This window comes from Phoca vitulina, unplaced genomic scaffold (assembly GCF_004348235.1).
Source record: "Phoca vitulina isolate PV1807 unplaced genomic scaffold, GSC_HSeal_1.0 scaffold27, whole genome shotgun sequence".
In the NCBI taxonomy this organism is placed as follows: Eukaryota; Metazoa; Chordata; class Mammalia; order Carnivora; family Phocidae; genus Phoca; species Phoca vitulina.
The window spans coordinates 24,041,021-24,067,418 of NW_022589730.1; the positions used below are offsets into that span (position 1 = coordinate 24,041,021).

Below are 26,398 nucleotides of genomic sequence, written 5' to 3' on the forward strand. Positions count from 1 at the left end.
ATGTATATGTATATAGCTGTAATTGACATTTTTCTTAAACTATCGAATGGTCTGTAAAAAGCGTTTTCATACTTCTTTTAATCCCTCTTCAAATAGATTTGCTTCCGGCTTTTAAAAATCTATCCATAGCCTTGAATAGCAGAGAGTACCACATAAGTGACAAAGTGTATCAGGCAAGTGCTTGGTTTGTTTGAAGGTATCATCTGAGTGTTTTCCTGATTGGAGGGAGCAGATTTTCAGAAAGGCCCCTGTGGATGCTGCTTCCCAGGACTGCGCCCAGATGAGTTGGAGTTGTGCTTTATTGTTCACTCAGCTCATAAATAGACTTCCCAGGGCCTCTAAAGTGTAACTGGAGTTAGTTAAGGAAAACACATTCTCATACGTTCATTCTTCTGCATGAATTGTCAGTCAAACAAGAGCTTCACGTAACTACTTTTCATTGAGACTTCAGGTTGGTCTGTAGTTGGGACCCTGCTGAGACAAGGAGGTCCCTGTCTAGCCCAGGCCCCATGTCCCAGTGGGTAGATGGGGTAGGTGGTACAGCCATCGGTATTTCTTGTTTGTTCTATTCTTGCTTTTTCTTAGAGTTGATGTCTCAGCAAACTCCTCTCCCTCTCCACCCCAGACATCCTATCATTTCCAAACGCAGTCTCAATAGCCAAGACCTATAATTAAAACCTAGCTTTTAAGATAAAACGCAAATTCTCCAGATTAAACCTTGGTTGTGTTCTTTCCCAAATTCTAGCACGGGGCCCAGGGAGGAGCTTCTGATTGAAACAAGAGAAAGGGTCTTCAATTTTAAAGTCTTCTTACTGCTGAATCTGGTTTCAAAGTTCTGTGTGCAGCTTTAATACATTCTCTTGACCTTAGAAGTTAATAGATTTTTTCAGAGAAAAAGCCAGTATTAATGATTTTTGTAAATTAGACTCCAGAAACCGTATCGTCATGCATGTGGTAACTACTACCCTTGACTCGAACGTCTTGGAAATCCATTTTAGAAAGTATGTGAATTACAATTTAGTCAGTATTGTGTTTAGAAACAACCGACTGGATGAATCACTGATGTCTTTAAAATGCAAACCTGCCTTTAGCCTCTGGTTCTTTCCCTGTGGGAGTTTCTCCGCTGCAGTGTGACTGGGCACTTGACCCTTCGTCATGTGTGCCTCTGGCATCAGCCCCCCCCCCCGCCCCCACTGTCCTTCCTATGCCCAGGCTGTCTCTCCGCGCTCCCCACTCACTTCTGGTTTTGCCGCTCCCTGTGTTCTCACTATGTGTGATGGTGGCTTTCTGCCATAGACCATGAGGACTCACGAGTCTTTACACAAGGAGTTGCTGGATAAGGTTTGTATTTGGAGAAGACTCTGGCTGGTGGGTAGGATATGTTGGGACGAAGGTGTGTCTGGAGCTGGACCCTCAGGTTCTAAGCACCTGCAGTGATCTGGGAGAGCTTGGGAAGGCCTGAATAGGGCAGCAGTGTTCTGGTGATTCAGGACTGCTGGAACTTGACCATGGACAGAACTTGGGGATGTGGGGATAAGAAGTAGGGTGTTGGCAGGCTCTCTAATACAAATTTGGGCAGTTGGTGGGTGAGGGCCATGTAGGCCATGTCAAATTTGGAGTTTCCAGTGGAACACAGGGAGGAAGATGAGCAGATAGTTGGAACTGCAGATCGTAGTTGTGGAAGAACATCAAGACTAGAGAGACAGGCTGGAAGGGGGTAGTTGAAGCCATAGGTGTGAAGGAGACTGTCCAGGGAACAAGGGTTAGAAAAGGTAAATGATGAGGATGCTGTCCTGGGAAACGGCAGCACTGCGGGGAGACAGGCAGGAGGATGGGCCCATGGGAGGTGCCAGGAAAGAGCTGTGGGAGGGAAGCAGAGCTGCCCAGTCAGGGAAGAGGGCCTCCCAGAAGGGACTTGGGTCCTTCACCAAGGACAAGTCGGACCGAGAGTGAAGCTGGGCCACTTCCAGCCACCAGATTTGGCAAGTAGGGTCCCCAGAAGTCACTCTCGGGGTCGGTTTAGGCAGTGTGGGGGGCAGACCACGGCATGGCGGGGAGGGGGGGGGTTCAGGGTTGAGAAGGGATGACCCAGGGTGGTGTCCACGGGTGCCTTGCCTGAGATGGGGGCGCGTGGCACAGGGATAGCCAGCTGGACGGGGAGATGGTCCTGCATGGAAAGAACTTGAACATAGCTACGTGTTGAAGGGAAGGCGCCTAGGAAAGGGGAGAGACTACAGATAGGAGAACATGTAGGAGTCTAGGTCAGACTTAAAGGAATCTTCTTTTTCAATTCCCTCATTTTTACAGATGAGAGATTTTAAATCTAATAAGATTGAGGTTTGCCATGGGTCACATAGCTAATTAAGTGGTGGAGTCGGATCTACAAGGTCTCCTGACCCTAGCTCAGTGCATGTCTTGTAGTACCTTACATCCCAGAGATCCACTAGGTGATAGGCTCTTCTGTCTCTTTACTGCTCTAGAGCTTCCTGTGCAGTGGACTTCAGGCTCTCTGTTACGCTGCAGCCAGAGTGATCTTTCCAAAAGATCCCTGGTCATTGCTCCCCTCTGTGACCCATTGTGTGGGCTCTGGAGCCAGGCCGTCTGGGTGCGATTCTTAGCTTTGCCACTGACCACCTCTGTGATCTTGGGCTCTGAGCCTGTGTTTCCCCATCTGTAAAATGGGATGTCATACCAAGTGGTCATTGGGAGAACTGAATGAATTTTATGCTTGGTATATTCTAGGTGCTCAATAAATGTTAGCTGCTCTTATTTAAAACCCCAAACCAAAAAAAAAACCCTTAATGGCTTCACATTGCTTTTAGGATACCCAAATCATCAATAGAGGATTTTGCATGAGCTGGTCCTTCTTGCTTCCCCCTTGGGATGTGTACTAAAACTGTACTGGCATTATATCAGTTCCCTGAACATGCAGATATTTTGCTAACATGCTTTCCTAACCCCCCCCCCCCCCCAAATCACCCACCAGCTCCAACATCACTTCCTAAGAGAAGCCTTTCCTGATTTCTATCTGGGGCCCTGATTCGGTCATGTGCATCTGTTGTTTATTTCCTTGAGGAAATCATCTTTTTGTCATTAAACTTTTAATTATGGGGTTAATTGATGAGAGTTCACCTTCCATGCTAGATCATAAACTCCATGATACCTAAGAGGCTCTGTTTGGTTTTGTTCATTTTTGTGTTCCCAGCTCCAAGCACAGTATTTATTTGTTGGATGTGTGGCAGTCAGTTAAGTATTGGTGACTGAATGAACAAACCAGTCCGTCTAGTTGCTTGACAATATTTACTAATATTTACTTCCTGTTCTTTGAAAGCACATGGAAATAATGAGTTTATCATTTTTATGATGTTGGCACATGCACATTTTAGCCACAGATTTTTAAAATCCTATCGGAGTCATCTTTATTCCTCTGACAGCCTAATTACTTCCCCCTTGAGAAAGGCAGTATTTATGATTTTGAAACACCATGTGTGGACAAAAGTTGTTGATCTAGTTCCAAAAATGCTGAAATAGGAACTGAATTGTCACCTGTTGGCACCTGAAACTGGGAGACATCCTTAATCTCATTGGGGTGAACTCCCAAGCCCCTTGGCTGACAATAAGGGCCTACGGCAGGGATTGGGGCGTGTCTTATTCAGGAATATGGTAGCTTTCCTAGTGCTATGGTGTCCCCAGCTGATGTCAGTCACAGAGGAGCCAGCAGTGAGGACGGACTTAAGCTGCTTATCCGAGATGATCTTTGGTCTTAAGGTCATTAGTTGGTACTTTTAGACTGAACTTTAAACCCAGACCATGGAGTTAAAGAACCACAACCTTTATTTGCATGTAGATCACTGCGGTAAGAAATGGAAGTCAGGGGCTTCTGATGACTGGTGTGTTTGTGATCAGCGACAAGTGCAGAGTGCGAATGGAACTTTACAAAATGCGTGTGTTGACTCCAGCACGTATGCCCATGTGTGTGCACACAGACTTGTTTAACTGCTTTGTAACCCATCTGGCTAGCTAATGTGTGGTATAAAACTCTTGACTTGTGGTATGCAATTACTTTGGACTCTCAAATTGAAGGCTTAAAAACTGTTAACTGATAATACCTAAGAGTGAGGTTAGGAGGAAGTATTTTGTTTCCTCTGTTTTAGTGTGAATCTTGATACAGAAGATCTACTCATAATTCGAACCAGCATCTACTCATAATTCGAACCAGCATTCGAACGCTGGTCTTCAGCGTTAACCATCATAACCTTCTATGTGCTCCTCTCTGTGAGATATTTCTGCACAGGACCAGACTTGAGGCTTGGTGAAATTAGGCGTTTGACCTACGGAAATCCTACAAGTTACCTTAATATGTAAAGAATAGCAGAGGTCCTCAAACTGAGGGATGCTCAGTGGGCAATACATCTGCACCTACCTAGTTTCGCACAGAAAATGCCTGCACTTATTGCCACTGATCCTACCCATGTCCTGGGGGAGATCAAATGGCAGATAGCCCCAAGGGGATGGGATGGTCCCTGCATGTTTTACAACCCCCAGTCACATCACCTTGCAACCCAAGCATGCTACGTAATAAGGTTGTGGAAACCACCTTTGAGTGAACTAAGTCGCCTGGATCTAACCCCCAGGTTCTGGAACAGTTATGGTGCCCCTAGCACCATCTTGCTCCTTTTCCCAGATGTTGTAATATACTAATATGCTGAGACCTCAAATGTTTATATTTGCATCACGATGACATGCTGTGAGGCATGTCTGATTGCAGGAAGGGATGAGCTGGGGCCTACCCTGGGTTGGAATATGAGAAAGCCCATGCGTGTTGCCTAACACAGCTTCTAGGACTTTTTTGAACACCCCTGAAATACTGATGTGTGGAGTACCGATGGGAGTGTGCCATTAAATTGTGAAATTTGGGTCTCTGCTTTATAGGATTCTTCTACTTCCCAAGCTGTTGGCTTGGTGCTCAGTAAATACTCCTTTAAACTGGTACTGAACTTGTAGAAGGTCTGGAAAGTTAAATGCAGGACGATGTCAGCATAAGTGGACCGTCACTGCCATCTTGAACCTGTAGCCTTCCATGGAGATGATGTTGCCCTTCAAGCTTTCCTTAGCCTCAGTCTCCTGCTACAGATTTCATGGGATGCTGTCATCTGCAGGGATGTTTCATGAAGTTCCCTTTTATGCGTTCTTCCTTCTCTCGTGATGACAAGGACCCTGTTCCTGCCACCATCACATCTGAGAATGGATCACTTTCAAAGACCAGTGCTGGCTCCACCAGATCCCACCCCCCCACCCCCACCTTGCGAAAAGCCTCCAATAAGGAGGATGCTGCACAGGTGCATCAGAGATAGACCATATCTTAAACCCACGTGCATTTCCAGTTTCTTGATACTGCTGGGATAAATGACCAGGAGACCGTTATATATTGAAGCAGGCTCTGACTGGGACATCTGGAAGCCGGGTTCTGGCCCTGGCTCAGTCACTAACCAGCAGCCCCAGGTGAGCCGATACCGGCCACCATGCCTGGTGCTGGGACAAATGGAGATGGAAGCAGGATTCTGGAGGGTCCTTTCTCCCTGAGTTTTTTCCTTACCTGCCCCTCGAAGAGGTGATCTTTATGCTCTATGCTCCAGCTCTAGAATTCTATGATTCTGAGTTTCCTCTGTAGCTCAAAACATTTACCATGTGGACAGATTTCTCACGTATATCCCCCTGGCAATGTTTGACTGCTTATGATATGCTGGGCACACTACTATATGCTTACGTGAACTATCTCCTTTAATCCTTTTCCCTGCCCTCCTCCTCCATCGAGGGGGGAGCCCAGAAGGCCTTAGGCTCAGCAAGCATGGGGCTCAGGGCCCAACACAGACCTCGGCTGGTACTTGGGTGCATGATGGAGACATGAGGGGGTGACCCAGGAAAGCCCATGGAGAAGGCAGGGCTGGGCCTTAAGAGATGGGCCTCTCAGGATGAGCAGAGAGGAGAAATTCTAAATGCTAGAAAACGTGCATTACTCCAAAAAGACACTCTATACGTTCTTCTCCCCTAGCCCCTGGCCACCACTGAACTCCTTTCTGTTCCCTGGACATTTCATGTAAATGGAATCATGCACAACATGGTCTTTTGCATCTGGCTTCTTTAACTTGGCATGTTTCCAGGGTTCATCCATGCTGTCGTGCATATGGGGACTTCATTCCCCTAGGTCATTGAACAGTATTCCGTTGTACGGATCTGCCACGTTCTGTTTATCAGCTGATTGATATTTGCGTTGTTCCCGCTTTGTGACTGCTGTGAATAATGTGGTTATGGACTTGGGTGTACAAGTTTGTGTATGGATGTGTGTTTTCAGGTCTCTTGGGTATGTACTGGAAAGCTACTTGGAAAGTCCAAGAGATCTTGTGTTCAGTGTTCTTCCTGTCTTTGTTTCTAGTTCCCACTAGTGGCTGACTTGTTTCACGATGACAAGGACTCCGTTCCTGCCACCACTACATCTGGGAAGGGCTCTTCAAAGATCAACATTCGCTCCGCCAGACCCCCCCTGAAAGCATCCAACAAGGAGCACAAGAAAACTGTGGGCCACCAGGTCAGCCTCTGGCAGGACACTGTGGGTCAGGATGCACGTGACCAGGCCAGCCTGTCTGCAGATGGAGGATGGCTGCAGAGTCGGAGGGAGGCCAGAGCAGCCTCCTCATCCGCAGCCTCAGCGCCCAGCTCAGTCCTTATGTCCTCTTTGAAGGAGGACACTGGGAAGCCCTCTCTAGAGAGAACAGACCGAAAAGAGAAAGGGGATGAGTATAGCCCCAAGCAGTGCATTTAGTTCCCCTGATAGGACCACAGAGACCTGGTAGAAGAGGCGAGAGGGTCCTAGAATCCACAGGTTGGGTTAAAGAAGTCTGGGGACTAGAAAACTGCAGCCCCTTCTGCGGGGTCTTCGTGGGATTCTATGTCCGGTCTGGCAGCCACGAACCTTTCTCTTGCAGTGGACTTGCCTGTTCTAGACTTATCACATTACTCTCATAACTTCCAGGATGCCCAGGCCCTGGAATTTGGGGCTCCCCGGCCTCTGGTTTAGGAATAACCAGCCTCCAGTCACCGTGATGACTTCTGTCCTATGTCCTAGCACTGACCCCCTCTCATCTCATTTGATCTACCATGCTGGGTTAGATGTGTTAGCAGCTGGGCTCTCCCCCATTTAGTTTAAAGAGTCCTAATGCCTGAATGTGGGAGGGCCTTGATTTTGGACCTACAGCAAGGCAGGAGTGTCAGGGAGAATCTGACCCCGGGTCTCTGAATTTGGTCCCGTCCTTCCTGGATTCATGATGATGGTAACGGTATCAACAACTATCACCACCAATCTCTGGGCATTTCTTTGTTAATTATACATCTGCAGAATGTTAAAAGTAACTGGGCACTGACTCTTGTCTCTCCAGTTCCGTACCTCCCTGCATCTGCTCATGGAGACCCTGAATGCCACAACACCACACTACGTGCGCTGCATCAAACCCAACGACGAGAAGCTCCCCTTCCAGTGAGTGCCTGTGCGGGCGTTGGCCAGCCGCCTCTCGGCTGCAGTCAGGCTGATCGAGCCTGGCCTCTTCGTGTTTCCTTAAAAGTTCAGGTGGAAGAGAGTGGGTGGGGGTGGTCTGCAGCAGGATGAATAGTTGGTCTTACACTTCACAGATGGTTTACGTGCTAAACACAGGCCAACAGACATTTACCAAGTTCCACCTGTCTGCTGTCTAGAAAGATTCGAGAGGATGAGAGGATATAGTTCCCTAATCACACGGAGTTTACAGTGGTGTTGAGTGTGCACACCTGAATCAAACAGAGAACCACATAAAAGTGTGTAAATGTAGATGTACCTGTATCTCATAGCAAATATTCAATTCGGAGGTGGCAGGATAGCTGGAGTGGTCAGAGAAGATGTCTTCCATGGGGGAAACTTGACCTCAAATGACGTGTTGAGTGATGAGACATGATGGTCCTATTTCTCACATCCCCTCTACCACTGAGCTTCCAGAGTTATTCATACCTACTCACCTTCCCCCACCCCACCCCTCAGCCTCCTCTGGTCTAAATTCTTCTACCCCTATCTTGGATATCGTCTTCCAATTCTATCCATGCCCGCACGGTTGACCCCACCCAAATCTATATAGCAGTGACTCTTCAATGTCTTTGTTCATCTCTGGTTTCTGCCAAATTCCAGACCAGACTTTCTGAATGCCTCCTGAGGTTTCATTGGCTAATTCACATTCAACATGTCTGAAAGCAGACTCCTTGCCCCCGCCCCCCCTTCCACCTGATTCTTCCCTCTTCCTTATTCCCCAATGTCCAGTCATTGTGAAAGTCTCATGGAGTCTGCTTGAAAATGTGTTACTTTGGTTCCCTTTTCTCTTCCTTCTTTCACCTTGTTTTAGACTCTGTTACTTGCCTGGAATACTGCCCTAAGTCTTTAGAACAGTCTCTTACTTACCTCCCCAGCCCCATTATTCCAACTGCCCTGAGCCACCACACAGCTGTATCTTCTGGTCAGAGGAGGTATATTTCTAAGTTTTTAAAGCACTTTATTCCTAGCTTTCTGACTTCCTTTTTGGTCCTAGCATAATTTCTTTCTGGGAAATATAATTTCTTTTGGCAACTCTGTCCGAGTGAATATCTGAACTCCCCTCTGCCGTTCCTGTTATTTCATAAAGCTTGACCTGCACTCAGATGGGCCTTGTGCTGAAAAAGGTCAGGAAGACAACATCAAGTCCGCCTTCTTTGAAGCATGCTGCTTGTTGACTCTTTTCCCTTCCTCCCAATTTCTGAGAAGTGGTTAGGAATTCCTCCTTGTGACAGCTGTTTACCAGCTGCCTCCGGAAGAAGAGGAGGCTATTAGAAGGGCAGCATGCGTGAAAGACTTCGATTACGTGTGAAGGGCAGGAGTGGCGTGCAGGGACCCCGGAGAGGAGAGTTGAGGGCTGGGTACCAGCTCTGCCCTCAACCAGCTGCGGCCTTGTGCAGTTAGTTCCTCAGAACCTGGTGCCTGCCACCTTCTGGATTATCTTGCTGGAACTCCCCTCCCAGATGAAGAGAGATGCTGGGGGCTTTCAGAATGACTGTCTAGTCCTGATGGGCCATGTTTTGCCTTCAGGACCCAAATCGCCCTAATAAAGTGGGGAGAATACTGAACCAGGTCAGAGCACCTGGATTCTAGTTTGGGCTCTACGACCAATTGTTTGGCTGATCCACAAGTTAGCCCTATACTATTGGCCTCCTTTCTTCATCTGCTAAATGTAGCTAAAGCAGATCATCCTGATGAAAGAAATCAAGGAGATGATGTAGATGATTTGTGAGAAGCATAAAAATTTTGACGAGTTCAATATATAACCATTATTTAAAATATATTATTTAAAAAAAAAAAAAAGTATATATAATTCCAGAAGGGAAGTTCTGTATAACTCCCCACCCCATCCCCTACAACTGCTTTCTCAACCTTGGCATCCCTGGCATTTTGGGCCAGGTAATATGTTGTTGTGGGGGGCTGTCCTGTCCACTGTAGTATTCTGGTAGCATCCCCATCACTGTGACAACTAAAAGTGCTTTATGATTGCTAAGTGTTCCTTGGAGGACAGAATCGCATCCCGCAGTGGAGGACCGCTGTCCTACACCACGTGCTTTGATAGCATCCCATGTTGGAAAAGTCTTTTTTCCCCTCTGCTGCTTCCTTTATCCATATTCAAAAAACATCTATCATACCCACTATTGACTGGACACTGGGCGAGGACAAGTGGAATGACAGAAAGGTCCCTCAGCCTTGAGGTGTTGCCAGTCGCCAACTACGGACAACAGCATAGACGTGACCGCCAGAGGGTGCGTGGGAGTGCTGCAGGAGCGGAGAGGTCGGGGGTGCTTACGTGTGCAGGGAGGAGGTGGCCTGGGGGAGTGTGATCCCCCTGGGATCGCTGGTTGGAGGAACTAGCCAGTTTCCCGAGGGCCAGTCCCCCGAGCTCAGAAGTGGACAACCCTGGGAGTCCCGGGGACCTCGAGTGTGACTGCAGCACGCCACAGAGCCTGGAGATGGGTGGGAGCGGGCAGTGTGGCAAGAATCGGGGGAGTGGCGCGTGACTGCTGAGGGGAGCCGAGTTCTCAGCTGCCGGCTCTGCTGAGCCTGCACATTGATTGGGAGGAGAAAGTATAGCCCTGTGTTTCAGCGGTTGGACCCTAGAGATCTTTGGTGACTTTTTCAGTCCAGAATTAAGTGTTGCTTGTCCTCACCATGGTCCTCCAAAATTTAATAGGCGGGGAGGAGCTGCTTTTCCACTCCCGCGGACCTGGTAGCACATGCAGGGAGGCTGACTGAGAGATGCTGGTGACAGCTTTCTTTATCATCGAAGAGATAAGATTAAGATACATAGGCTGGCTGGCTTTACACATCCCCTGGGGGGTATGAACAGGGAAAGAGGGTGACAAGATCTTTTTGGTGGAGTGTCTGCTGGTTTTTTCCTAATAGTGGTCTTCTTTTCTATCACTTAGTCCTTACAACCAACCGGTGAATTCTATTTGGGCAGATATTCTCAGTTTCTGTTGAATAAATGAGGAAAAGGAGCTACAGAGAGGAAACGTTGCCCAGAGTGGCATAAGGTGTTAGTGGCCATACCCAGTTTTCTGCTTTGCCCTTGCTCTCTTCCCCCACCCCGCGGGGAAGACAGTGTTGCCGACTCAGGAGGAAAGTGCGCGTGTGAGCAGGGCAGTGGGGAGGACTGCAGGTGGGCCCCCAGCCCACGAAGGACGAGGGGTCACAGATGCTTGCCAAGCACGCTGCCCATCCCCGGCACACACAGCAGGTTGAATCAGACCCAGGCCTGGAGAGCACAGGTGCAGAGAGCCTCGGGGGGAGAGGTCTGCAGCCCCCAGGAAGCCTTCCCCGAAGCGCGAGCACACCCACCGTGAGTTCCTAACTTGGGGCCCAGCTGACCACCTTCGAGGTGAGAGCAGCAGAGCCTGCGTCCCCAAGGCTGCCTCGGGTCACTCCAGGTCACAAGCAGCCTTTGTGCCCCATGTTCTCAGACTCCTCACTACCACTGCACATTGGTTAAGGTTTTTCTGGGACTCCAGAGCTGTGCTATGTCCTGGCGACACCTCAGAACTGCTGCAGAGGGGAGGACCCTAGTGAGAGGCTCCGGGTATCGCAGAGGCTCCTCACCTATACTCCTTTGGTTTTCTTTCATCCTATAAGACCTTCTGCTGAGGAGCTTTTTGCCTGTTTTAAAAAAATGAAATTAACTCCTCTAAAGTCACTGCCTTGCTCAGGACTGTGAAGACTTTAGTGCTCAGTTGTCCCTTACTCAAGCCATGGGTGCCGTGGGACTGGAGTAATCAGGAGGACTTCCTGGAGGAGTTGGGTGTCCAAAGTAGCAGGACTTGGGCAGGTTCGGGGGCAGCAGGAGGCCAAGGGGGCACGGGCCTGGAGGACAGTGTGGGTGTCTCCGGGACAGGGAGCCCCAGGGCTGACCTGGAACGCAGAGAGTCCCTGGACTCAAGGTCAGCTCGTGGTCTTCAGTCACCTGGAAGGTGCCTGTGGACCCAGTGCCTCTGCCTCGAGCGACTGCTGGGTCCTTGGTGTAGGAGAACACCTAGTACTGGGAGCTGAGCAGCTCATACAGAGAGGGGGGAGGGCAGGACAAATCTCCGGTGGGGAGCTGTAACCCATCCTGCGGAACCCTGAGTGGGCCTAGCTGCTGGGAAAACTCCCAGAGCTGTCAGCGAGGTGGCAGACACTGGTGGTAAGAGGCTGCCCCCTGGTGTCCTAGAGATGAAGCTGCCCAGCTCTCGCCATGGGGCAGACAGGCCTCCCGTCAGCTTGGCCAAGGTATGTGCTACGGCCAATGAACGTGATCTGGGGATCTGAGCCTCAGCCCTGCCTGCCGCCCAGTTCCCAGAGCAGGAGCGCAAGACTCGTGGCCCTGGGCTCGAACTGAGCTGAGGAACAGCCCGAACTATAGAGATTAGTTCGGCTGAGTTCTTTCCCCAGGAAGACCTCCCGCCCCTCCGATTGCTCTAGCCACCCCTGGCCGCTCTCCCCCCTGGCCTCTTACAGCACCATGGTTCTCACCTACGGCTTTGTGCACTTCTGTGCACTTCTCTCCCAGGGCGGGGACTCTCAGCCCAGACCACATCTGATCGCTGATTGTACAGCGTCCTACTCGACGTACGTGTTGGAGTACTTCCCAGTTTTCAGGGCTAAACAGCAGTTTAGGGCACGTGAGTTGTTGAAGACCTGGCTCAGGCCTCTGAAGACGGGAAGATCAGTTTCTTTATCTTAACCAGGAAGTGGTAGCAGCAGCGATGCATGTGTGCTAATGTCCCCGGTGCCGGTCCAACTGCTTTCCTGGGCTGTTAGGTTTAATCTTCGCACTAACCCTAAAAAAGGGACACTACTATTATCCCCATTTTATAGGTGAGGATACTAAGGCCCGAGGAGGTGATATTGCCTTCCCGAGGTGACACATGCAGCTGGTGAGTGACCATGTCACAATTCAAACCCAGCTCTGCCTGGCCCGAAACTCACCCTTCTAACTCCTGAGCCAAATACTGCTTGTGGTGGTGAGTGTATATGACTTGGCTTTTGAACGCAGATACCTCCGTGGGTGGAACTAATAAGGGAAGGCTCTGGAGAGGAGGCATGAATGGGTCTTGGATGGTAGACAGAATTCAGTTATGCCAAGAAGAAGATGACGTATCCCAGGTGAGACCAAGAATGCACAGAACTGGGGTGTGGATATGGCTCATGCGCCTGCCAATCAGTGTCCTTTGTCGGTGCTTGGCCCCTGACCTTGTGCTCAAGGTGCGCGATGGTCTGTGTCTCGGTGCAGGAAGAAGTCCTCTGTCCCTCTCTCTTGATCCATTTCTTTGCCAGCATGGCCACTCACAGCTTGTCTTACTGTTTTGCAGCTTTGACCCAAAGAGAGCAGTGCAGCAACTCCGAGCGTGCGGGGTGTTGGAGACGATCCGAATCAGCGCGGCCGGCTACCCGTCCAGGTAATGCGCCCACCAGCCACGCGCCTCCTGGGGCAGCCGGAGCCTGGCTCCCCAGGGAACCCGCTTCCACGCTGTCAGCCAGAGACCCATCCTGCATAAAGTTCCTGGACACTGAGGACCCAGGCAGGATGCTGACAGGAGAATATCATTTGGCCTGGGAAGCATGGGAGTCCATGGTGGCATCCTCTGGGGCAGCTTTTCCCATTTCAGATTGGCACTGGTCTGGGCGAGGGGCGAGCTAGAGCTCCAAAGGGGATTTCTTCTTCACTCCCACGTCGTTCCCTTTACTTTTTTTTTTTTTTTATTATTGTTAAATACACTTATTTACTGTCTGAATCACTTTGAAGTGTACATTTTAGTGGTGGTAAGTACATTATTTGTGCACCCATCTCCGGAACTCTTTTCATCTTGCAAAACTGAAACTCTGTACCCATTAAACACTAAATCCCCATTTCCTCCCCCCTCCAACAGTTGGAAGCCACCGTTCTACTCTGTGTCTGTTTTTGACAACGCTGTGTCCTTCATATATGTGGAATCCTACAGTGGTGGTGACTGGCTTCTTTCACTTAGTCTAATATCTCTAAGGCTCCCCCATGTAGCATGGGTCAGAATTTCCTTTTTGTGGCTGAATACTATTCCATTGTATGCGTAGACCACTTTTTGTTTATCCATCCATTTGTCAGTGGACCCCTTTACCTTTAAAAATAGAATCAAATCTGTGATGGAAAATAAAATCTTGAATTTCAGAAACCACTATCAAGATCTAATTTGCACTGTGGTTAAGTCCTTGAGCCACCTAGAGTCTGTTGAAGCTATGTCAAGACTGGATCTTTTCTAGATGCTTGCCTGAAGTAGGAGTGAGGTGTGGATAGGGACCTGTTAGCTCTCGTGAGGTCATACTGCATACCAGCATCTCACAGACCAGGTGTCCTCTGCCGTGGGCTGAGCTGAGCTGAGCCAGTGTAGTAGCCCAGAGCGCATGGTGTTTTCCCCAGGGACCCCTGTCCTTGGAAGTCCCGTATGTTTCAGGAGGTGGAGGGAGCTGGAAATTGGGAGGAGGACGTGCAGACCGGCCTCCCTCCCCGCCATCTCCAGCTGGAACTTGGCCACTGTGGTGGAGGAATGCCTTCATAGCAACAGGTATTGACCATGCAGCCATGTAACCAGCAGCAGCTCCCAAATGTTAGACCCGGGAAGGAAATAAGTGATGGAATTAGGAGTTTGCATTTGACGTGGAGAGCACAAGAACTGCCACTAATCTGGAACCCCCAGGCAGCTTTTACAAAACCCAGCAGGTTGGAGCATTATTCAGAACGATCTGCTCTGGCCAGAGTGGAAGACTGTTTGTGTTTTCTTTCAACCAAGTCTCTCCCTGCTCAGGAGAAAGACAGGGAGTGTCCTGGGGCTACATCTCCTTTCCTGAGCCCCTGGGGTCTGAACACAAACGGCTGACAACTCCATGATGGAGGAGGTGAGCCATGCTTACCCTTCTCAGGTGAGGGCTCTGGCCTGCCTTCTCCCTGTCTGCCCTGCAGGGCCTGGCATCCATGTTTTGGTTGAGGGAATAGGGCTCAGGCCACGGGCACAGTAGCTTTGTCTTGAGTTCAAAGAACTGTGGTCTAGCCAATTAGATCAACTTCCAGTGGCTGCTCCAAGCACAGCATTCAGATCCGACGGAGTTCATACAACTTACAAACGTGGCAAGGACCTTAGGGAGCTGCCTAGCCGCTGCTTCTCAGAGTGTGCTCCCCAGGCAGCCAGGCTCCACCCCTGCTTCTCCCCTATCTGCTGGCCTCCCCCAAAAAGTCTGTAGTCTACCATCTTCAGTCCATTGTTTCTCAGAATTGCTTTGCAACCCGTTACTGGGTCAGGAAATCAATATAATGGGTCATGACCGGCATCTTATTTAATGAAATGACCCGGGATGGAAAATAGAAGATGGCAATTTGTGGTAGAAAGGGTATCAGAGCGTGAGCTCACTTCAGCTTTATATATAGACATGGCTGCGTCATGATGTAAAACACTTTTGCTAATGAGGCCCACAGAAGGAAGTGAACTGCTCAAGGTCACTGTGGCTGGGGTTGAGTGAGGACTTAGAACCCCCCTTCCTCTGCCCGGCTGCATGCTTGTTGCCAAGCATCTGACTGCTCATGTCGGTGAGGTGGTGCCATCCAAACGGGGATCAGAGGAGAGAAGAGCAAGGATAGGGTTTTCTGTCTGCTCCCTGGGGCTGGGCCCAGACCTAAGGCTTGGAGTAAAACTGCACCCTGCCGGCCCCCGCTTGTAAATAGAAATCCAGACTGCAGAACTATGTGTGGCCTGGGCTAGAGCCAGAAGAGCCTGTGGTTGAACCCTTGGCCTTTGGAGTCTGGCCTGGCTTGCGTGGTCCGCTCCCATCGTCCTTGGCTAGGTAACCTCAAGCGAGTCAATTTCCGAGCCTGGGTTCCCTTATCACGAAGTAGTTCCATCATAGGTGATTGAATTGAAAGACATAATGCATCTAAAGTCCTCCACACGTTGCAGGCACCTAAGCATTTAATAACATGTTTATCACTCATTAGATATGAGCAAGAAACTGCATCCTTATGGATGTAATTATCAGGATAAAACAGGCCTATGCTAGAAATGTTTAGCTTTATTTTTGTGTCTGATGTGTCTGGTCACCTCAAAAGAGCATTCCAAAGTTCTCTAAGGAATTGAAAAGGCGGGTCTAAGAATTACCTAAAGTCTGTCAAAACTGGAGCTGAGATGTCCCATGTTCAGCTGTTGAGGGTCCTTGTGCAAGAACCTTCGGGATCACGGGTCCTCACAGCCATGTGCTTTGCAGCACAGAGGCCTCCAGGTGAGCCAAGGAGCCCAGGTGCTCATCTCTGTCTCTCACATAACTGGTGCTGCTGGGGGGCTTGTCAAGCGGGAGGCGTGAACGTTGGGACCCTGCCACTCCAGGGGAGAAGAAACCAGGGAAGCATGTGAAAATGAGATACTCTAGGGCAGCTGAAACCGTGGGGATCCATCTCAGGATGTCAGGAGTCACCTGTTTTGCCAAGAACTTTCTAAAACAATGAGTTTGATAGTAAGACGAGTGCTTTGCAGAGGGTGTGAACCTCTTGTCTTGGAGACCATCAAGGAAAAGCCAGGAGTCTGGGTCCAATGCAATTAGCTCTAGACCATGCTTTAGGCCGAGGTCACCATGCATCTCTGCCGCCTCGGATTCACCCACTGAACTTGCAGCCTCGTGGTGAAATCCGAGTGACCACGTGTCCCACCCACACTCCTGCCGGTTTGCTGGTGCGGTACAGAATCCTCTGTTAGAAGAGGTGGAAGAGGAAAAAGGGACAGGGTTTTACTCCTGTGGTCTTACCTGAGCTTCTGTAGAGTGAGAACGTGTTCTTGCCTTCATGTCTCCTCTCCTGTTAACCTGGCCGCCCGCTCCACGTCTCCTCCCCTGTCCAGCTTCTAGCTCTGTGCCGATGGCCGGGAGGCGATCAAGGATCTAGGTCATGACCTCAGCCCGTCAGGAGTCACAGTCTAGGAGAAGGGATAAAAACCTAAAACAGCAACATAGAATTAGGCCAAGTTTGGAAGGAAATGTGGCTTCATGGAGGAGGTGAGGTTTGAGGTGGGGCCTTGAAGGGTGAGGAGGCTTCAGATGGGTGGGGAGGCAGTGGGAGGATTCCACCAGCCCGGGAGCAGTGCCATGTCCAGGCACAGAAGGGACGAGAAGTTCTCCTGCCCAGCGATCCGGGAAGAGACCTTCTCTGCCAGTCAGTCCTCATTCATTCTTCCTGTTCCGTCTTCCAGTTTTAGCATGCCAGATAGGCTTTTCTTCTCATCCAGACCACCTCTCCCTCGGCCGCTGAGAGAGCCCGCTGATTCCAAGTCTTTAGACCTCTCCTGCTGTTCGTTCCAGCTGGTTGCAATCAGTGTCACCCTCAACGTTGAGATGCCCACAGACTCGCCTCTTACGGGGCAGCCGATGGGTGTCTTTCCTGCCTCCCTAGTTGATTCACACTTCTTTCTACCAACTTAATCGCAAGGGCATCTGTACCTTTTGTTTTCCTAATTGCAAGTATTGTGGAGAGAGTAGGAAGGGAAGGAAAAGCTGGTATTTTCTGCTCCACAGAAAATGTTACCTAATGCTGTGATTTACACGTTTGGGCTTAGGTCCACAGTGCTGCCTTACCTTTGCTGACTTAGCAGATTTTGCTGAAGGCTCAAAGGGAAGATTCCCTCCCCAAACGGCCATTTGAAGTATTCTCTTTTGGAAAGAGGCGCCATGGTTTTATGGCACTTTTGTTAGTGTTGAGATAGAGCTGAATCATCCATATTATTTCATTTCGATGCTAATCCCCTCTCCCAGAGCCACAACACCCAGGATGGCCTTTCTTTGAAAGGTGAGCGGTGGGGAGAGGGCTGGGGGCAAAGCTACCCCACCCGTAATCTTGTGACTCTGCACATCGCCCGATGCACCTGCCAGTCATGGTAAGCATCTGGAGTGACCTCACTGCTTCAGCATCTCCCTTACTGCCTCATCCCGGAGGTTGGGGTGTGTGCTATATCTGGGGACAAAGCAAGCAAGGTGGTACACCTGGGTACCCGTCAAGGTGTTAGCTTTTGAAGGAATGTAGAGCCGAGCAGTCATTTTGTTAGCCTGACTCTGGGACACGTTTGTGAGCCCGGAGGGACCTGAGCAGACTGGGGAGTCCTCTCAGAAAGAATTTGCCTCCATGGTGCTAAGACTCAAGACAGCAACGTGATTTCACTTGCTTTAGCTTGTCAAGTGACCACAATTTTGCAGAGCTGTTGTCCAAGGAAACTTCAGTGGCTTCTTTGATGAGGGGGGATTACAACTCAGAACATTTCCCTACATTTCTCCAACTTAAGTGGCCAAAGGGCACATGCCAACTCTTTCCAGGGAAGAAAATGCCAAAGAGGAAAGAAACGCATGGCCCAGGGTCTCAGGGACTTGTGATGAAATGTCCTGAGGCCACTTCCCCAGGAGCCCATGCAGAGGGCAGCCCTTTGCAGCCACGATTTCAGGCCAAGTTCCTGCATCCAGCCTACTGATGCCCTGGGCACAGGACACTTAGCCCTGTTCTGAAGCGAACACGTGCCTAATGCCCCCCCAAGCCCAGCCAGCCCGAGAGCACGCACTCGGGGTGGCGGGCTGGCGGCTGCTCTCTGGAGGTCCCTCGTCCCGCCCTCAGCCTCTATACTTGTCTATTTTTATCTGCCTAAGAATTATGGCTCTGTGAGTCTGATTTAAAATGAAAATGTATCATTCCATTTGAAATGTGCTGCAGTGGCCAAGAAATCTGCCCATTATCACATACATAAAGCACTGTGATAAATGCACTGTCTGGGAAGAGCAGCTTGGCCACCGTTACCTGGCTCCCGGCCCCCCACCCCCAGATATGTTTTATGCCTGTGTGATGCTCTGTCTCCCGCGGGGGCGGGGGGGGGGTGTTCGACGCAGCTTTGTGTCCCAGAGGACTTGTGAAGCAAACTCCATTTAACCACAACACATGTGTTGTGGGAGGACGACTTGAATATGCAAGGTTTATATTTAAAAACAAAACTCCTAAACCTTCCATGCATCTCCTCTTCACCTCAGAAAAACTCAGCGGCGCCTTCTAAAACGACTTCTCATTGGCAGCCTCCATCCCTCAGCCCCCATGTGGACGAAACACAGGACTGTGGAAGGAGGTGGAGTCTTGAGAAGTTGCTGGGTTCACCTGCCCATTTAGTCACGATTAAACAGACATACAGTTACCTGCCTTGTGATTAAAAACCCCACCAAGCACAGTAATGTAGAAGTTACTTTGGTGTGCAGCAGTTCTTTGTCCTGAGATCTTACAGCCCTTCCTTGTGGCTCTTGTGCCTGAGAGCTGCGCTCACTTCTTGGACTGGAGTCCGTCACAGGGTCCTCAGCTGGGGCTGCTCGTCACAGCCACAGGGAAGCTGATTTGCACGTGCGCTCTGCCTTGAAACTCTCCCCTGGAGGAAATTGTTGGTCACCGGTCAGCTGCAGCCACTTGGTTGTATCTGGGCAGATGCCAAGACTGATTAGATTTTCTGCTCCTCACTTTGTAACTCGGTTCCAGCTCAGAGCCAATGGGGAAGAATTAGGTTTCCTTCCCTTGGCAGCAAAGCGTAGCAACCTTCAGACCCGGGGCCACCTCTGAGTCTGAGCCTGTGTTTCCCAGGACATAGGTGGGGGACAGAGGGAAAGGCAAATAGAGGCTAATCAATGGTGGTATGAGTGACAGGTGAATACCCTGCTGTCTGTGCACTAGGAACCCCTCTGTGGGTATCGGTGCTGAAATAATAACAAATCCTATGTTTTATGTATTGCCTTATAAAGGCCCTCCACAAATCTCATTTGTTCATCACACTGACTTTTAAAAATTGAGATATAATTTATGTGTGATAAAAATATCCTTTTAAAGTATGCAACTCTAGAGTGGTTTTCATTATATTCCCAGCATTGTACAACAATCACTACCAATTACAGAATGTTTTATCACCCCAGAGAGAAACCCTGTTCCCATTAGTGGTCACTAGTGGTCACTACCTCTTTTCCCCTCCTCCCAGCCCTGGCAACCACTAACTTTCTATAAGTTTGTCTACTCTGGACGCTTCATACCAATGGAAGCCTATAATAAGTGACCTTTTGTGTTATCCGGGTTTTAACACGTATCAGAACTTTATTCTATGTTGCCTAATACCATCGTATTGTAAGGATACACTATGTTTCGTCCATCATCAGTCGATGGACATTTAGGTTATTTCCACTTTCTGGCAGGTATGAATAATCCTCTGAATATCCATGTACGTATTTTTGTGTGAACATGTATTTTTTTTTCTCTTGATGTTATACCTAGGAGTGGGATTGCTGGCTCGTTTGGTAACTCTGTTTACCCTTTCGAGGGCCTGCCAGACTGTTTTCCACCGTGGTTGCACCATTTTATATTTCCACCAGCAATGGATGTGGCTTCCTGTTTCTGTACGTTCTTGCCGACAGTTATTGTCTGTCTGTTTTATTACAGCCACCCTAGGGGGTATCAAGTGGTATCCCATTGTGATTTTGGTTGTATTTCTCTGATGATTAATGATGTTGAGCGTCTTTTCATGTGCTTATTGGCCATTTGTATATCCTCTTTGGAGAAATGTATTCAGATTTTTTGTCCATTTTTTCAACTGGGTTATTTGTCTCTTTGGTGCTGTAGGAGTTCTTTATATTTTCTGGACACTAGTTGCTTATCAGATAAGACTTGCAAACATGCTCGCCATTTTCACCCTTGTGATAACCTGCCCTGCCATCTGCGGGGGTGGTTCTTGGTGGCCTTCTGTTGTAAAGATTGTGTGATTTAGAGCCTCATACGCTGGTCTAATTGGAGGGACTCTATCCTAGAGTTCGGTTTTCCAGCCAATCCCACATGAGGGAATCTACCCAAGAGAAGGGAAGTACACCGTGCGACCACTTTGACAGATCCACTCCATCTGTTCACATTTATCCACTGAGAACCACTCAGGGAGGAGGCATGTTCCCTAGAATGGTCCCACATGTAGATGGTTAAATCCATTATTGGGCTCTAGATGGGAACTCAGTCAACCAAAACATCACCCTACTGCGTTTGCTCCGCCATTCACAGCAGCTGGGTTTACCCCATGCTGTCTTGAGCCTGAGGAGCTTGTTATAAGGAAGCATCTTTCCGACCTTGCCTCTGCCTCTGATTTCCCCATTCTCACCAGGAGCCATCCTAGGTCCTGGGCTTTTCCCACACACCCAGCTGTGACTACTCTAGCAGATCAGCACACCACCCTAGCAGGCCAGGGGCACGCAGGGTGAAGGAGGCCTTCATTCCACAGGAAGCATGACATTGAAGTCTGTGAGTCCAAATCCAGGGAGAGCAGGGCTGAGTGTGTATTCTGTCCCTGAGGCCACTAGGACTCCATATAGCCCAGGATCCAGGCCATAGTTGGGGCCTAGTAATAGACTAAGAATGGGAGCTCTTCTCCCACCATTAATGTGAAATGGCTCGAGGAGCAGCAGGCCTAGGACTGACTTAAAAGACCTGTCCAGGCCAGTGAACCACACGGAACCCCACAGCCGTAGTGCAAGCGGGAGAGGACCTGTTCACGGCCCCCTGAGGAGGACAGAAAGCGGGAACAGAAGCGGTGGACTCACACTGTGGAGGCAGATGGTAGGCATGGTTGGTTGGTCTCAAGAAGGTGGTTTTCTGGACTAGAACTATGTTCTATAGTAAACATTTTGCAGATATTTGCAAACATGTTTGCGTATCTCGAGGAATGGCGTGGTAGGGAATGGTCTCGAAGAGGTTCTGTGTCCATTTGAGCACAAAAGGATTGTCCTGCTCCAAAGCCAATAGTGTCCTTTTTGAGAAACACTAGTAGAATGAAAAGGTTTAACATTTGGGATTCCATCCTCTTTATTGGTCAGGAAAATACCCATTCTTTTAAAATGTAAGTAACTATGAAGATACTGTGTTAGGTATTGAGAAGTTTAAAAAATGTATCCTAGCCCGGCCAGAGGGGGCTAGAGTCGAGCGGAGAAGCTAACACATGTACAAAAACTATCTTTTATAGAAGGTATAAAGCTCTGTGTCCCACACAGAACAGGAATCGTTAATTCTCTGGGAGGGAGAGACTGTGGTAGCGGAGTACCTCAGGGGGAAATCCTGGATATGCTGTGGTCCTATAGAGGGGTCTTTCCCAATTTTTACATGGCCGCAAAATACCTCCATCCAGATGTCCCTACCAGATCAGGAAGTTCTGTTAAATTCTATTTTTTGAAAAACAATCCCATTCTGTTTAGCTTCACTTGGGAGGTTTTTCTTCTACAAGTGATGGGGCCTTTCCTGCGAGGACTTTCTCTGTAAAAGCACAGAGGTCCACAGAAAAGAGAATCCCCCTTTGATTCCGGGTCCTCGACGGAAGGACACTCGTACATGCCCAGATCCCGTGGTGGCCATGCGCTCCTTGGGTAGCTCACGAGGGGGAGTACCCACCCAGTCCCTTCACAGCGGATGGCTTCCGTTCTGCGGGCACCTTCCTCCCCCATCGGTATCACCCTGCGGCAGGTATTCCACGAAGCCTTTGTAAGAAAAAGGGTGGGAGTCAGGAAGGGAGAGTAACTTGGATGGGGAAGGGGGGAAGCTTTCTAAGCACTCCGCACCCGTGAACTCCTTGGCCACCCCAGTGTTGGAGGTACTTCGTGAGGTGGGTGGTGATCTCTCCATTTTGGAGACATCCATGTGGGACGAGCGCAAGACTTGCCCGAGGTCACACTGCCGGCCGGAGGCGGAGCAGGCGTCCGTACCCCAGGCTTGCTCTGTACCGGCCTGGAGGTCTGTGCAGTCACATCTCCCTCCTGTCTTGTTTCCTTGAGCCTGTAACCTCCCTGAGTTATGGAACTGTCAGCAGTAAGAGATCTTCAAATTAGAACCATTTAAGGTTTTTAGCCCAGCTAAATGCTGCTCTGATTATTTCCCCCGGAGAAATTGCAAACTCGTAGGGAGAAATAAGATGAGTACACAAATAACTGTATTGCAGGGGGGGGGGGGGGAGGTGCCCTCAGAAAGTCACACCGAAAGTGCTGAGCTGCCTCTGAGGGAGAGCCCACACCTCCCTGAGCTGGCAGGAGCAACGGCTTGATGGAGCCACATGTGGATGGGTGGGCATGAGGAATAAGAAGACTCAGACCTTACAAAGCCCTTTTTCTGTGTACATCGTTCCGTTTGCACCCTACCCTACATGGAAATATCAGTAGAGAGAATGGCCTGTGTTTAAAGCTTGGGGTTTGGGGCAGAAAGAGCTCGGGAGAAATCCGGTAGCGTTCGCATGCATTAAAAACAAACTGCATGTCTGATTTGTGGCTTATCACCTCTAGTTCTATTCCTAAGCCTCCAGAATCAAGATCGGTCAGACCTCAGGAGTTGTCTTGACAGTTATTGTACATGATTAGAATAATTGAAGCAGCCTTTAGCTGGGCAAATAACCTTCAATGTTTCCATTTCTAAAGCTGCCTGTTAGAGATGGCTGGGAATTCGGTGGGTTTAGTTCCTAGTCCCCTTGCAACTAGAGGGGCAGGGAACCACGGAAGCAAAGTAAGTGAAGTGACCCTTCCCCAGGCCATAACCCAGAGGCCTCGGGGGCTCCTTGTGCTTCTCTACCCTCCTCCTGAAGGAACCTGCACATATCACGGGGAGCCCGTGAGCAGGGCCATGTAATGCCTGTTCAGCTCTGAACAGAATAGAGGCTGCCATTACCTTTGTGACAGGATTAATTAAAAGGTAAGAATCGTGGAAACAAAGGGTGTGAGTGGTCGCCAGGGTCTGGGAGGGAGGGGAGAACGGGGAGTGACTGATAATGGGCCTGGGAGCTTGGTGGGGGATTATGAAAATGTTCTGGAATACTGTATTTGGTATGGTTGCACAACTTTGCAAATATTAAAAGTAAATTTTATGGTATATGAGCTATCTCAATAAAGCTGTGTTTTTAAAAAGGGATAACTTCTAAACAACCATCTTACACGGGGAAAAAATGAGGAGAGTCACTTTTTGTCACTTGCTCTTATGCTCCCCCCACCCTCGACACCCATCCCTAGGTTAGAAATCTTCCCCCAAACCAAGGTAGGTGGTAACTGAGGTGGTGGAGAGGTAGGGAGCTCCGTCCGGGTTTTTCTTTGCCTCCCATGGTGCTGAGAATGGCCTGGGAGGGAAGAGGGACCCAAGGCCCACGCTGGCGGATGGTTGTGGAGTGTGCAAGGAGAGGCGCTCAAAACCAACCAGCCTCCCAAGCACGTGGTACCCCCCCCCCCCCCCCCAGGAGTACCTAGTATTCCACAGTGCTCAGTTCTTTGGATGAAATTTTATTTAAGGCAAACGTGTTCCAGGAGGAGGGGTAGGATCCATTTACTCCCCATTAATGCTTGAGAATGAGATGCATGAGCAACTGGACATTCAGCGAGGCCACAGGTGATGGTAAGTGGTAGATGCACAATCTCCAGGCAGCACCTAATTGATTTCCAAGCAGGCGACGAGGACCACATGTGTCCCTGGGGACGGGGTATGGGCCGCATCTCCTGATGCTTCTGAAGGGGCAAGTGGGGGCTGATGGTGCACTCTGCCGAGGACGCAGGACCAGGGGGATGGATGGCCGGCTTCACCTTCAGAGGGATTTAAATTGGGAGTTCAGGCTCCATAGAGTAGCCTAGTGTGGAAACAGAGTGTGCGATGACGTGAGGAGGTTGTGAGCATCCCCCTGAACCCAGGTCAGGAGCCAGGAGTGAGAGGGAACATCTGTGTGAAGGGAGGTAGCTTTCAAGAGAAAGGGGGCGGACCCCGCCTAGAAATAGTTCACTCATTGAAAAGCTTGCATTAGTTTAAGTAGAGCTCTCCTCAAAGGCCAAGAAACAGACACAAGGCCCTCTGAAAGATTCCCTTCCAGAACCTACCAAAGCACACTTACTAAAAAGGTAGTGGGATTATAAGTGCTCTTCAATTTTTTTTTTTTAAATGTGAGTTGCTGTACATTTCCTTCACAGGGGGCTTGCATTACTCTAATGAACAGGGGGGAAATCCTAAGCGAAATCTACTTTGGGGAGAAAAATGGTACCTTCTAAGGTATACCAAAATGTGTGAACGGTGGTGTTGCTTGCAGTTAGGATATCGCTTTTTATTTGCTTATGTATACTTTCCTGCATTTTAAAAGTTTTCAGTGAGAAGTATTAATTTCATAAGAAAAGACCAACATTTAAAAACCAAGCCGCATTCTAGGCAAGGCTCCTTCTCCAGCAGTGTAGTGGAGCACCACGCTTCTGTGTGGACAGAAGCCCTGTGAGTGGTTCTGCCTCTAGTCAGCCCTCCGAGAACGGTCTGCAGAACCCTCCTTTTCCCTCTTCCACTCGTGATTGTGTAATTCAGCCACACACCGAAATTCTCAGAGGGATTGGACGAATACCAGCCCCTAGAATGTTTCTCGCTGCTCTGAGAACAGCTTTATGCCAGGAACCGTGACCCCATGGGTCACTGTGATGGCCTGCGGCCTTTGTGTGGCTGGGAGGCAGGACACGTCACCTGATGCACCTGTGCGCTTTCCCTCCAGGTGGGCTTACCATGACTTCTTCAACCGGTATCGGGTGCTGGTCAAGAAGAGAGAGCTCGCCAACACAGACAAAAAGGCCATCTGCAGGTCTGTCCTGGAGAACCTCATCAAGGTGAGCTGGGCGTGCCCCTGGAGGCTTATCCGGATGCCCAGAGAATTGGGGGGTAGGGAGTTAACAGCGTTTTTTGCTCTTTATCCTTCCTCTAAAAACTGTTTGAGATATTCATCCATTCTCCAACATCAGCAACTGTAGAAGAGAAGTCCCTTCACATATATAGAGTACTTCCTACCTTTTTCCACATCTCGGCACACGTACAAAGTGGAAATGTTTGTACAACCCCCTGGGGTTTGCTGCTGGCCCAGGACTCTGGCTTCTCCAAAGCCCGAAGCTCTGTAGATCTGCCCACCTGCCCACACTGCACACCTGCCCACACCGCGCACCTGCCCAGGGCCTCTGATCCGAAGCCCAGGCACAGCTTTGAAGTCAGCAGTTGGGAAAATAGGTGTGCTTCTCATATCTACTTACTGCATAACTGGCCTCAGGCCTTACCCCAGACGCTTGTAAATAAGGCAAAAGCTGCAATTACGACAACCTGAACTCAAATCTGAGTCTTGAGACTGGAGCTACTTTGCAGCCTTTTGTGAGGGGCAGATCCTAAATATTAGCTCCACCATATTCAGAGATCACAGCAGGGCATGGTAAAAGTGGTCTCAATAAAGGGTTATATCAAACACTTTCCCTTTCAGAAGGTAGTGTAATGGAGAGAACTACATCAAAAAAAAAATGTTAAATTCCCAGTACAGTTCACCCTCAAACAATGTGGGCAGTAAGGGCATCGATACCCCCATCCCACTGCAGTAAAAAAATCCGCATATAACATGACTTCCTGAGACTGAACTCCTAGTAGTCTACGGCTGACCGGAAGCCTGGTGCATGGTATCCTGTGTTGCAGACACGGATCCTTTATTGCCGAGGACAGTCCTTGTATTAATGTCCACCCTCTAGTTGTAAGCACTGAGCCCAACACAGAAGGAACGTTTGTGGAACGGAGGAACTAAGTGAATTCCCTGATGAAAAATTATATGAACGTGTGCTGTTTGCTTTGCTTGAAAGGCCTTTTTCCTCTTCTGCTGGTCCACCTAGGTTCCTCCCTCCTTCCCAACTGGGCTCTTAGACTGTCTTCTGGTCTGTGAGGCCTGTCTGACCTCCCAGGTAGAGTTCGTTACCCCCGCCTTTACTGGCCAG

At 49.4% G+C, this 26,398-nt stretch overlaps 1 protein-coding gene across 1 annotated transcript in view; it reads left to right on the plus strand.

Annotated features, from left to right (window-relative positions):
* Window positions 1–26,398, plus strand: part of MYO5B (myosin VB) — a 335,175-nt gene that overhangs the window by 237,353 nt on the left and 71,424 nt on the right. Inside the window, exons 15-18 of the mRNA XM_032422730.1 lie at window positions 6,434–6,586; window positions 7,434–7,531; window positions 12,937–13,023; window positions 25,153–25,264. Of these exons, the coding sequence (XP_032278621.1) occupies window positions 6,434–6,586; window positions 7,434–7,531; window positions 12,937–13,023; window positions 25,153–25,264 (450 nt within the window). The remainder of the gene's footprint in view (window positions 1–6,433; window positions 6,587–7,433; window positions 7,532–12,936; window positions 13,024–25,152; window positions 25,265–26,398) is intronic.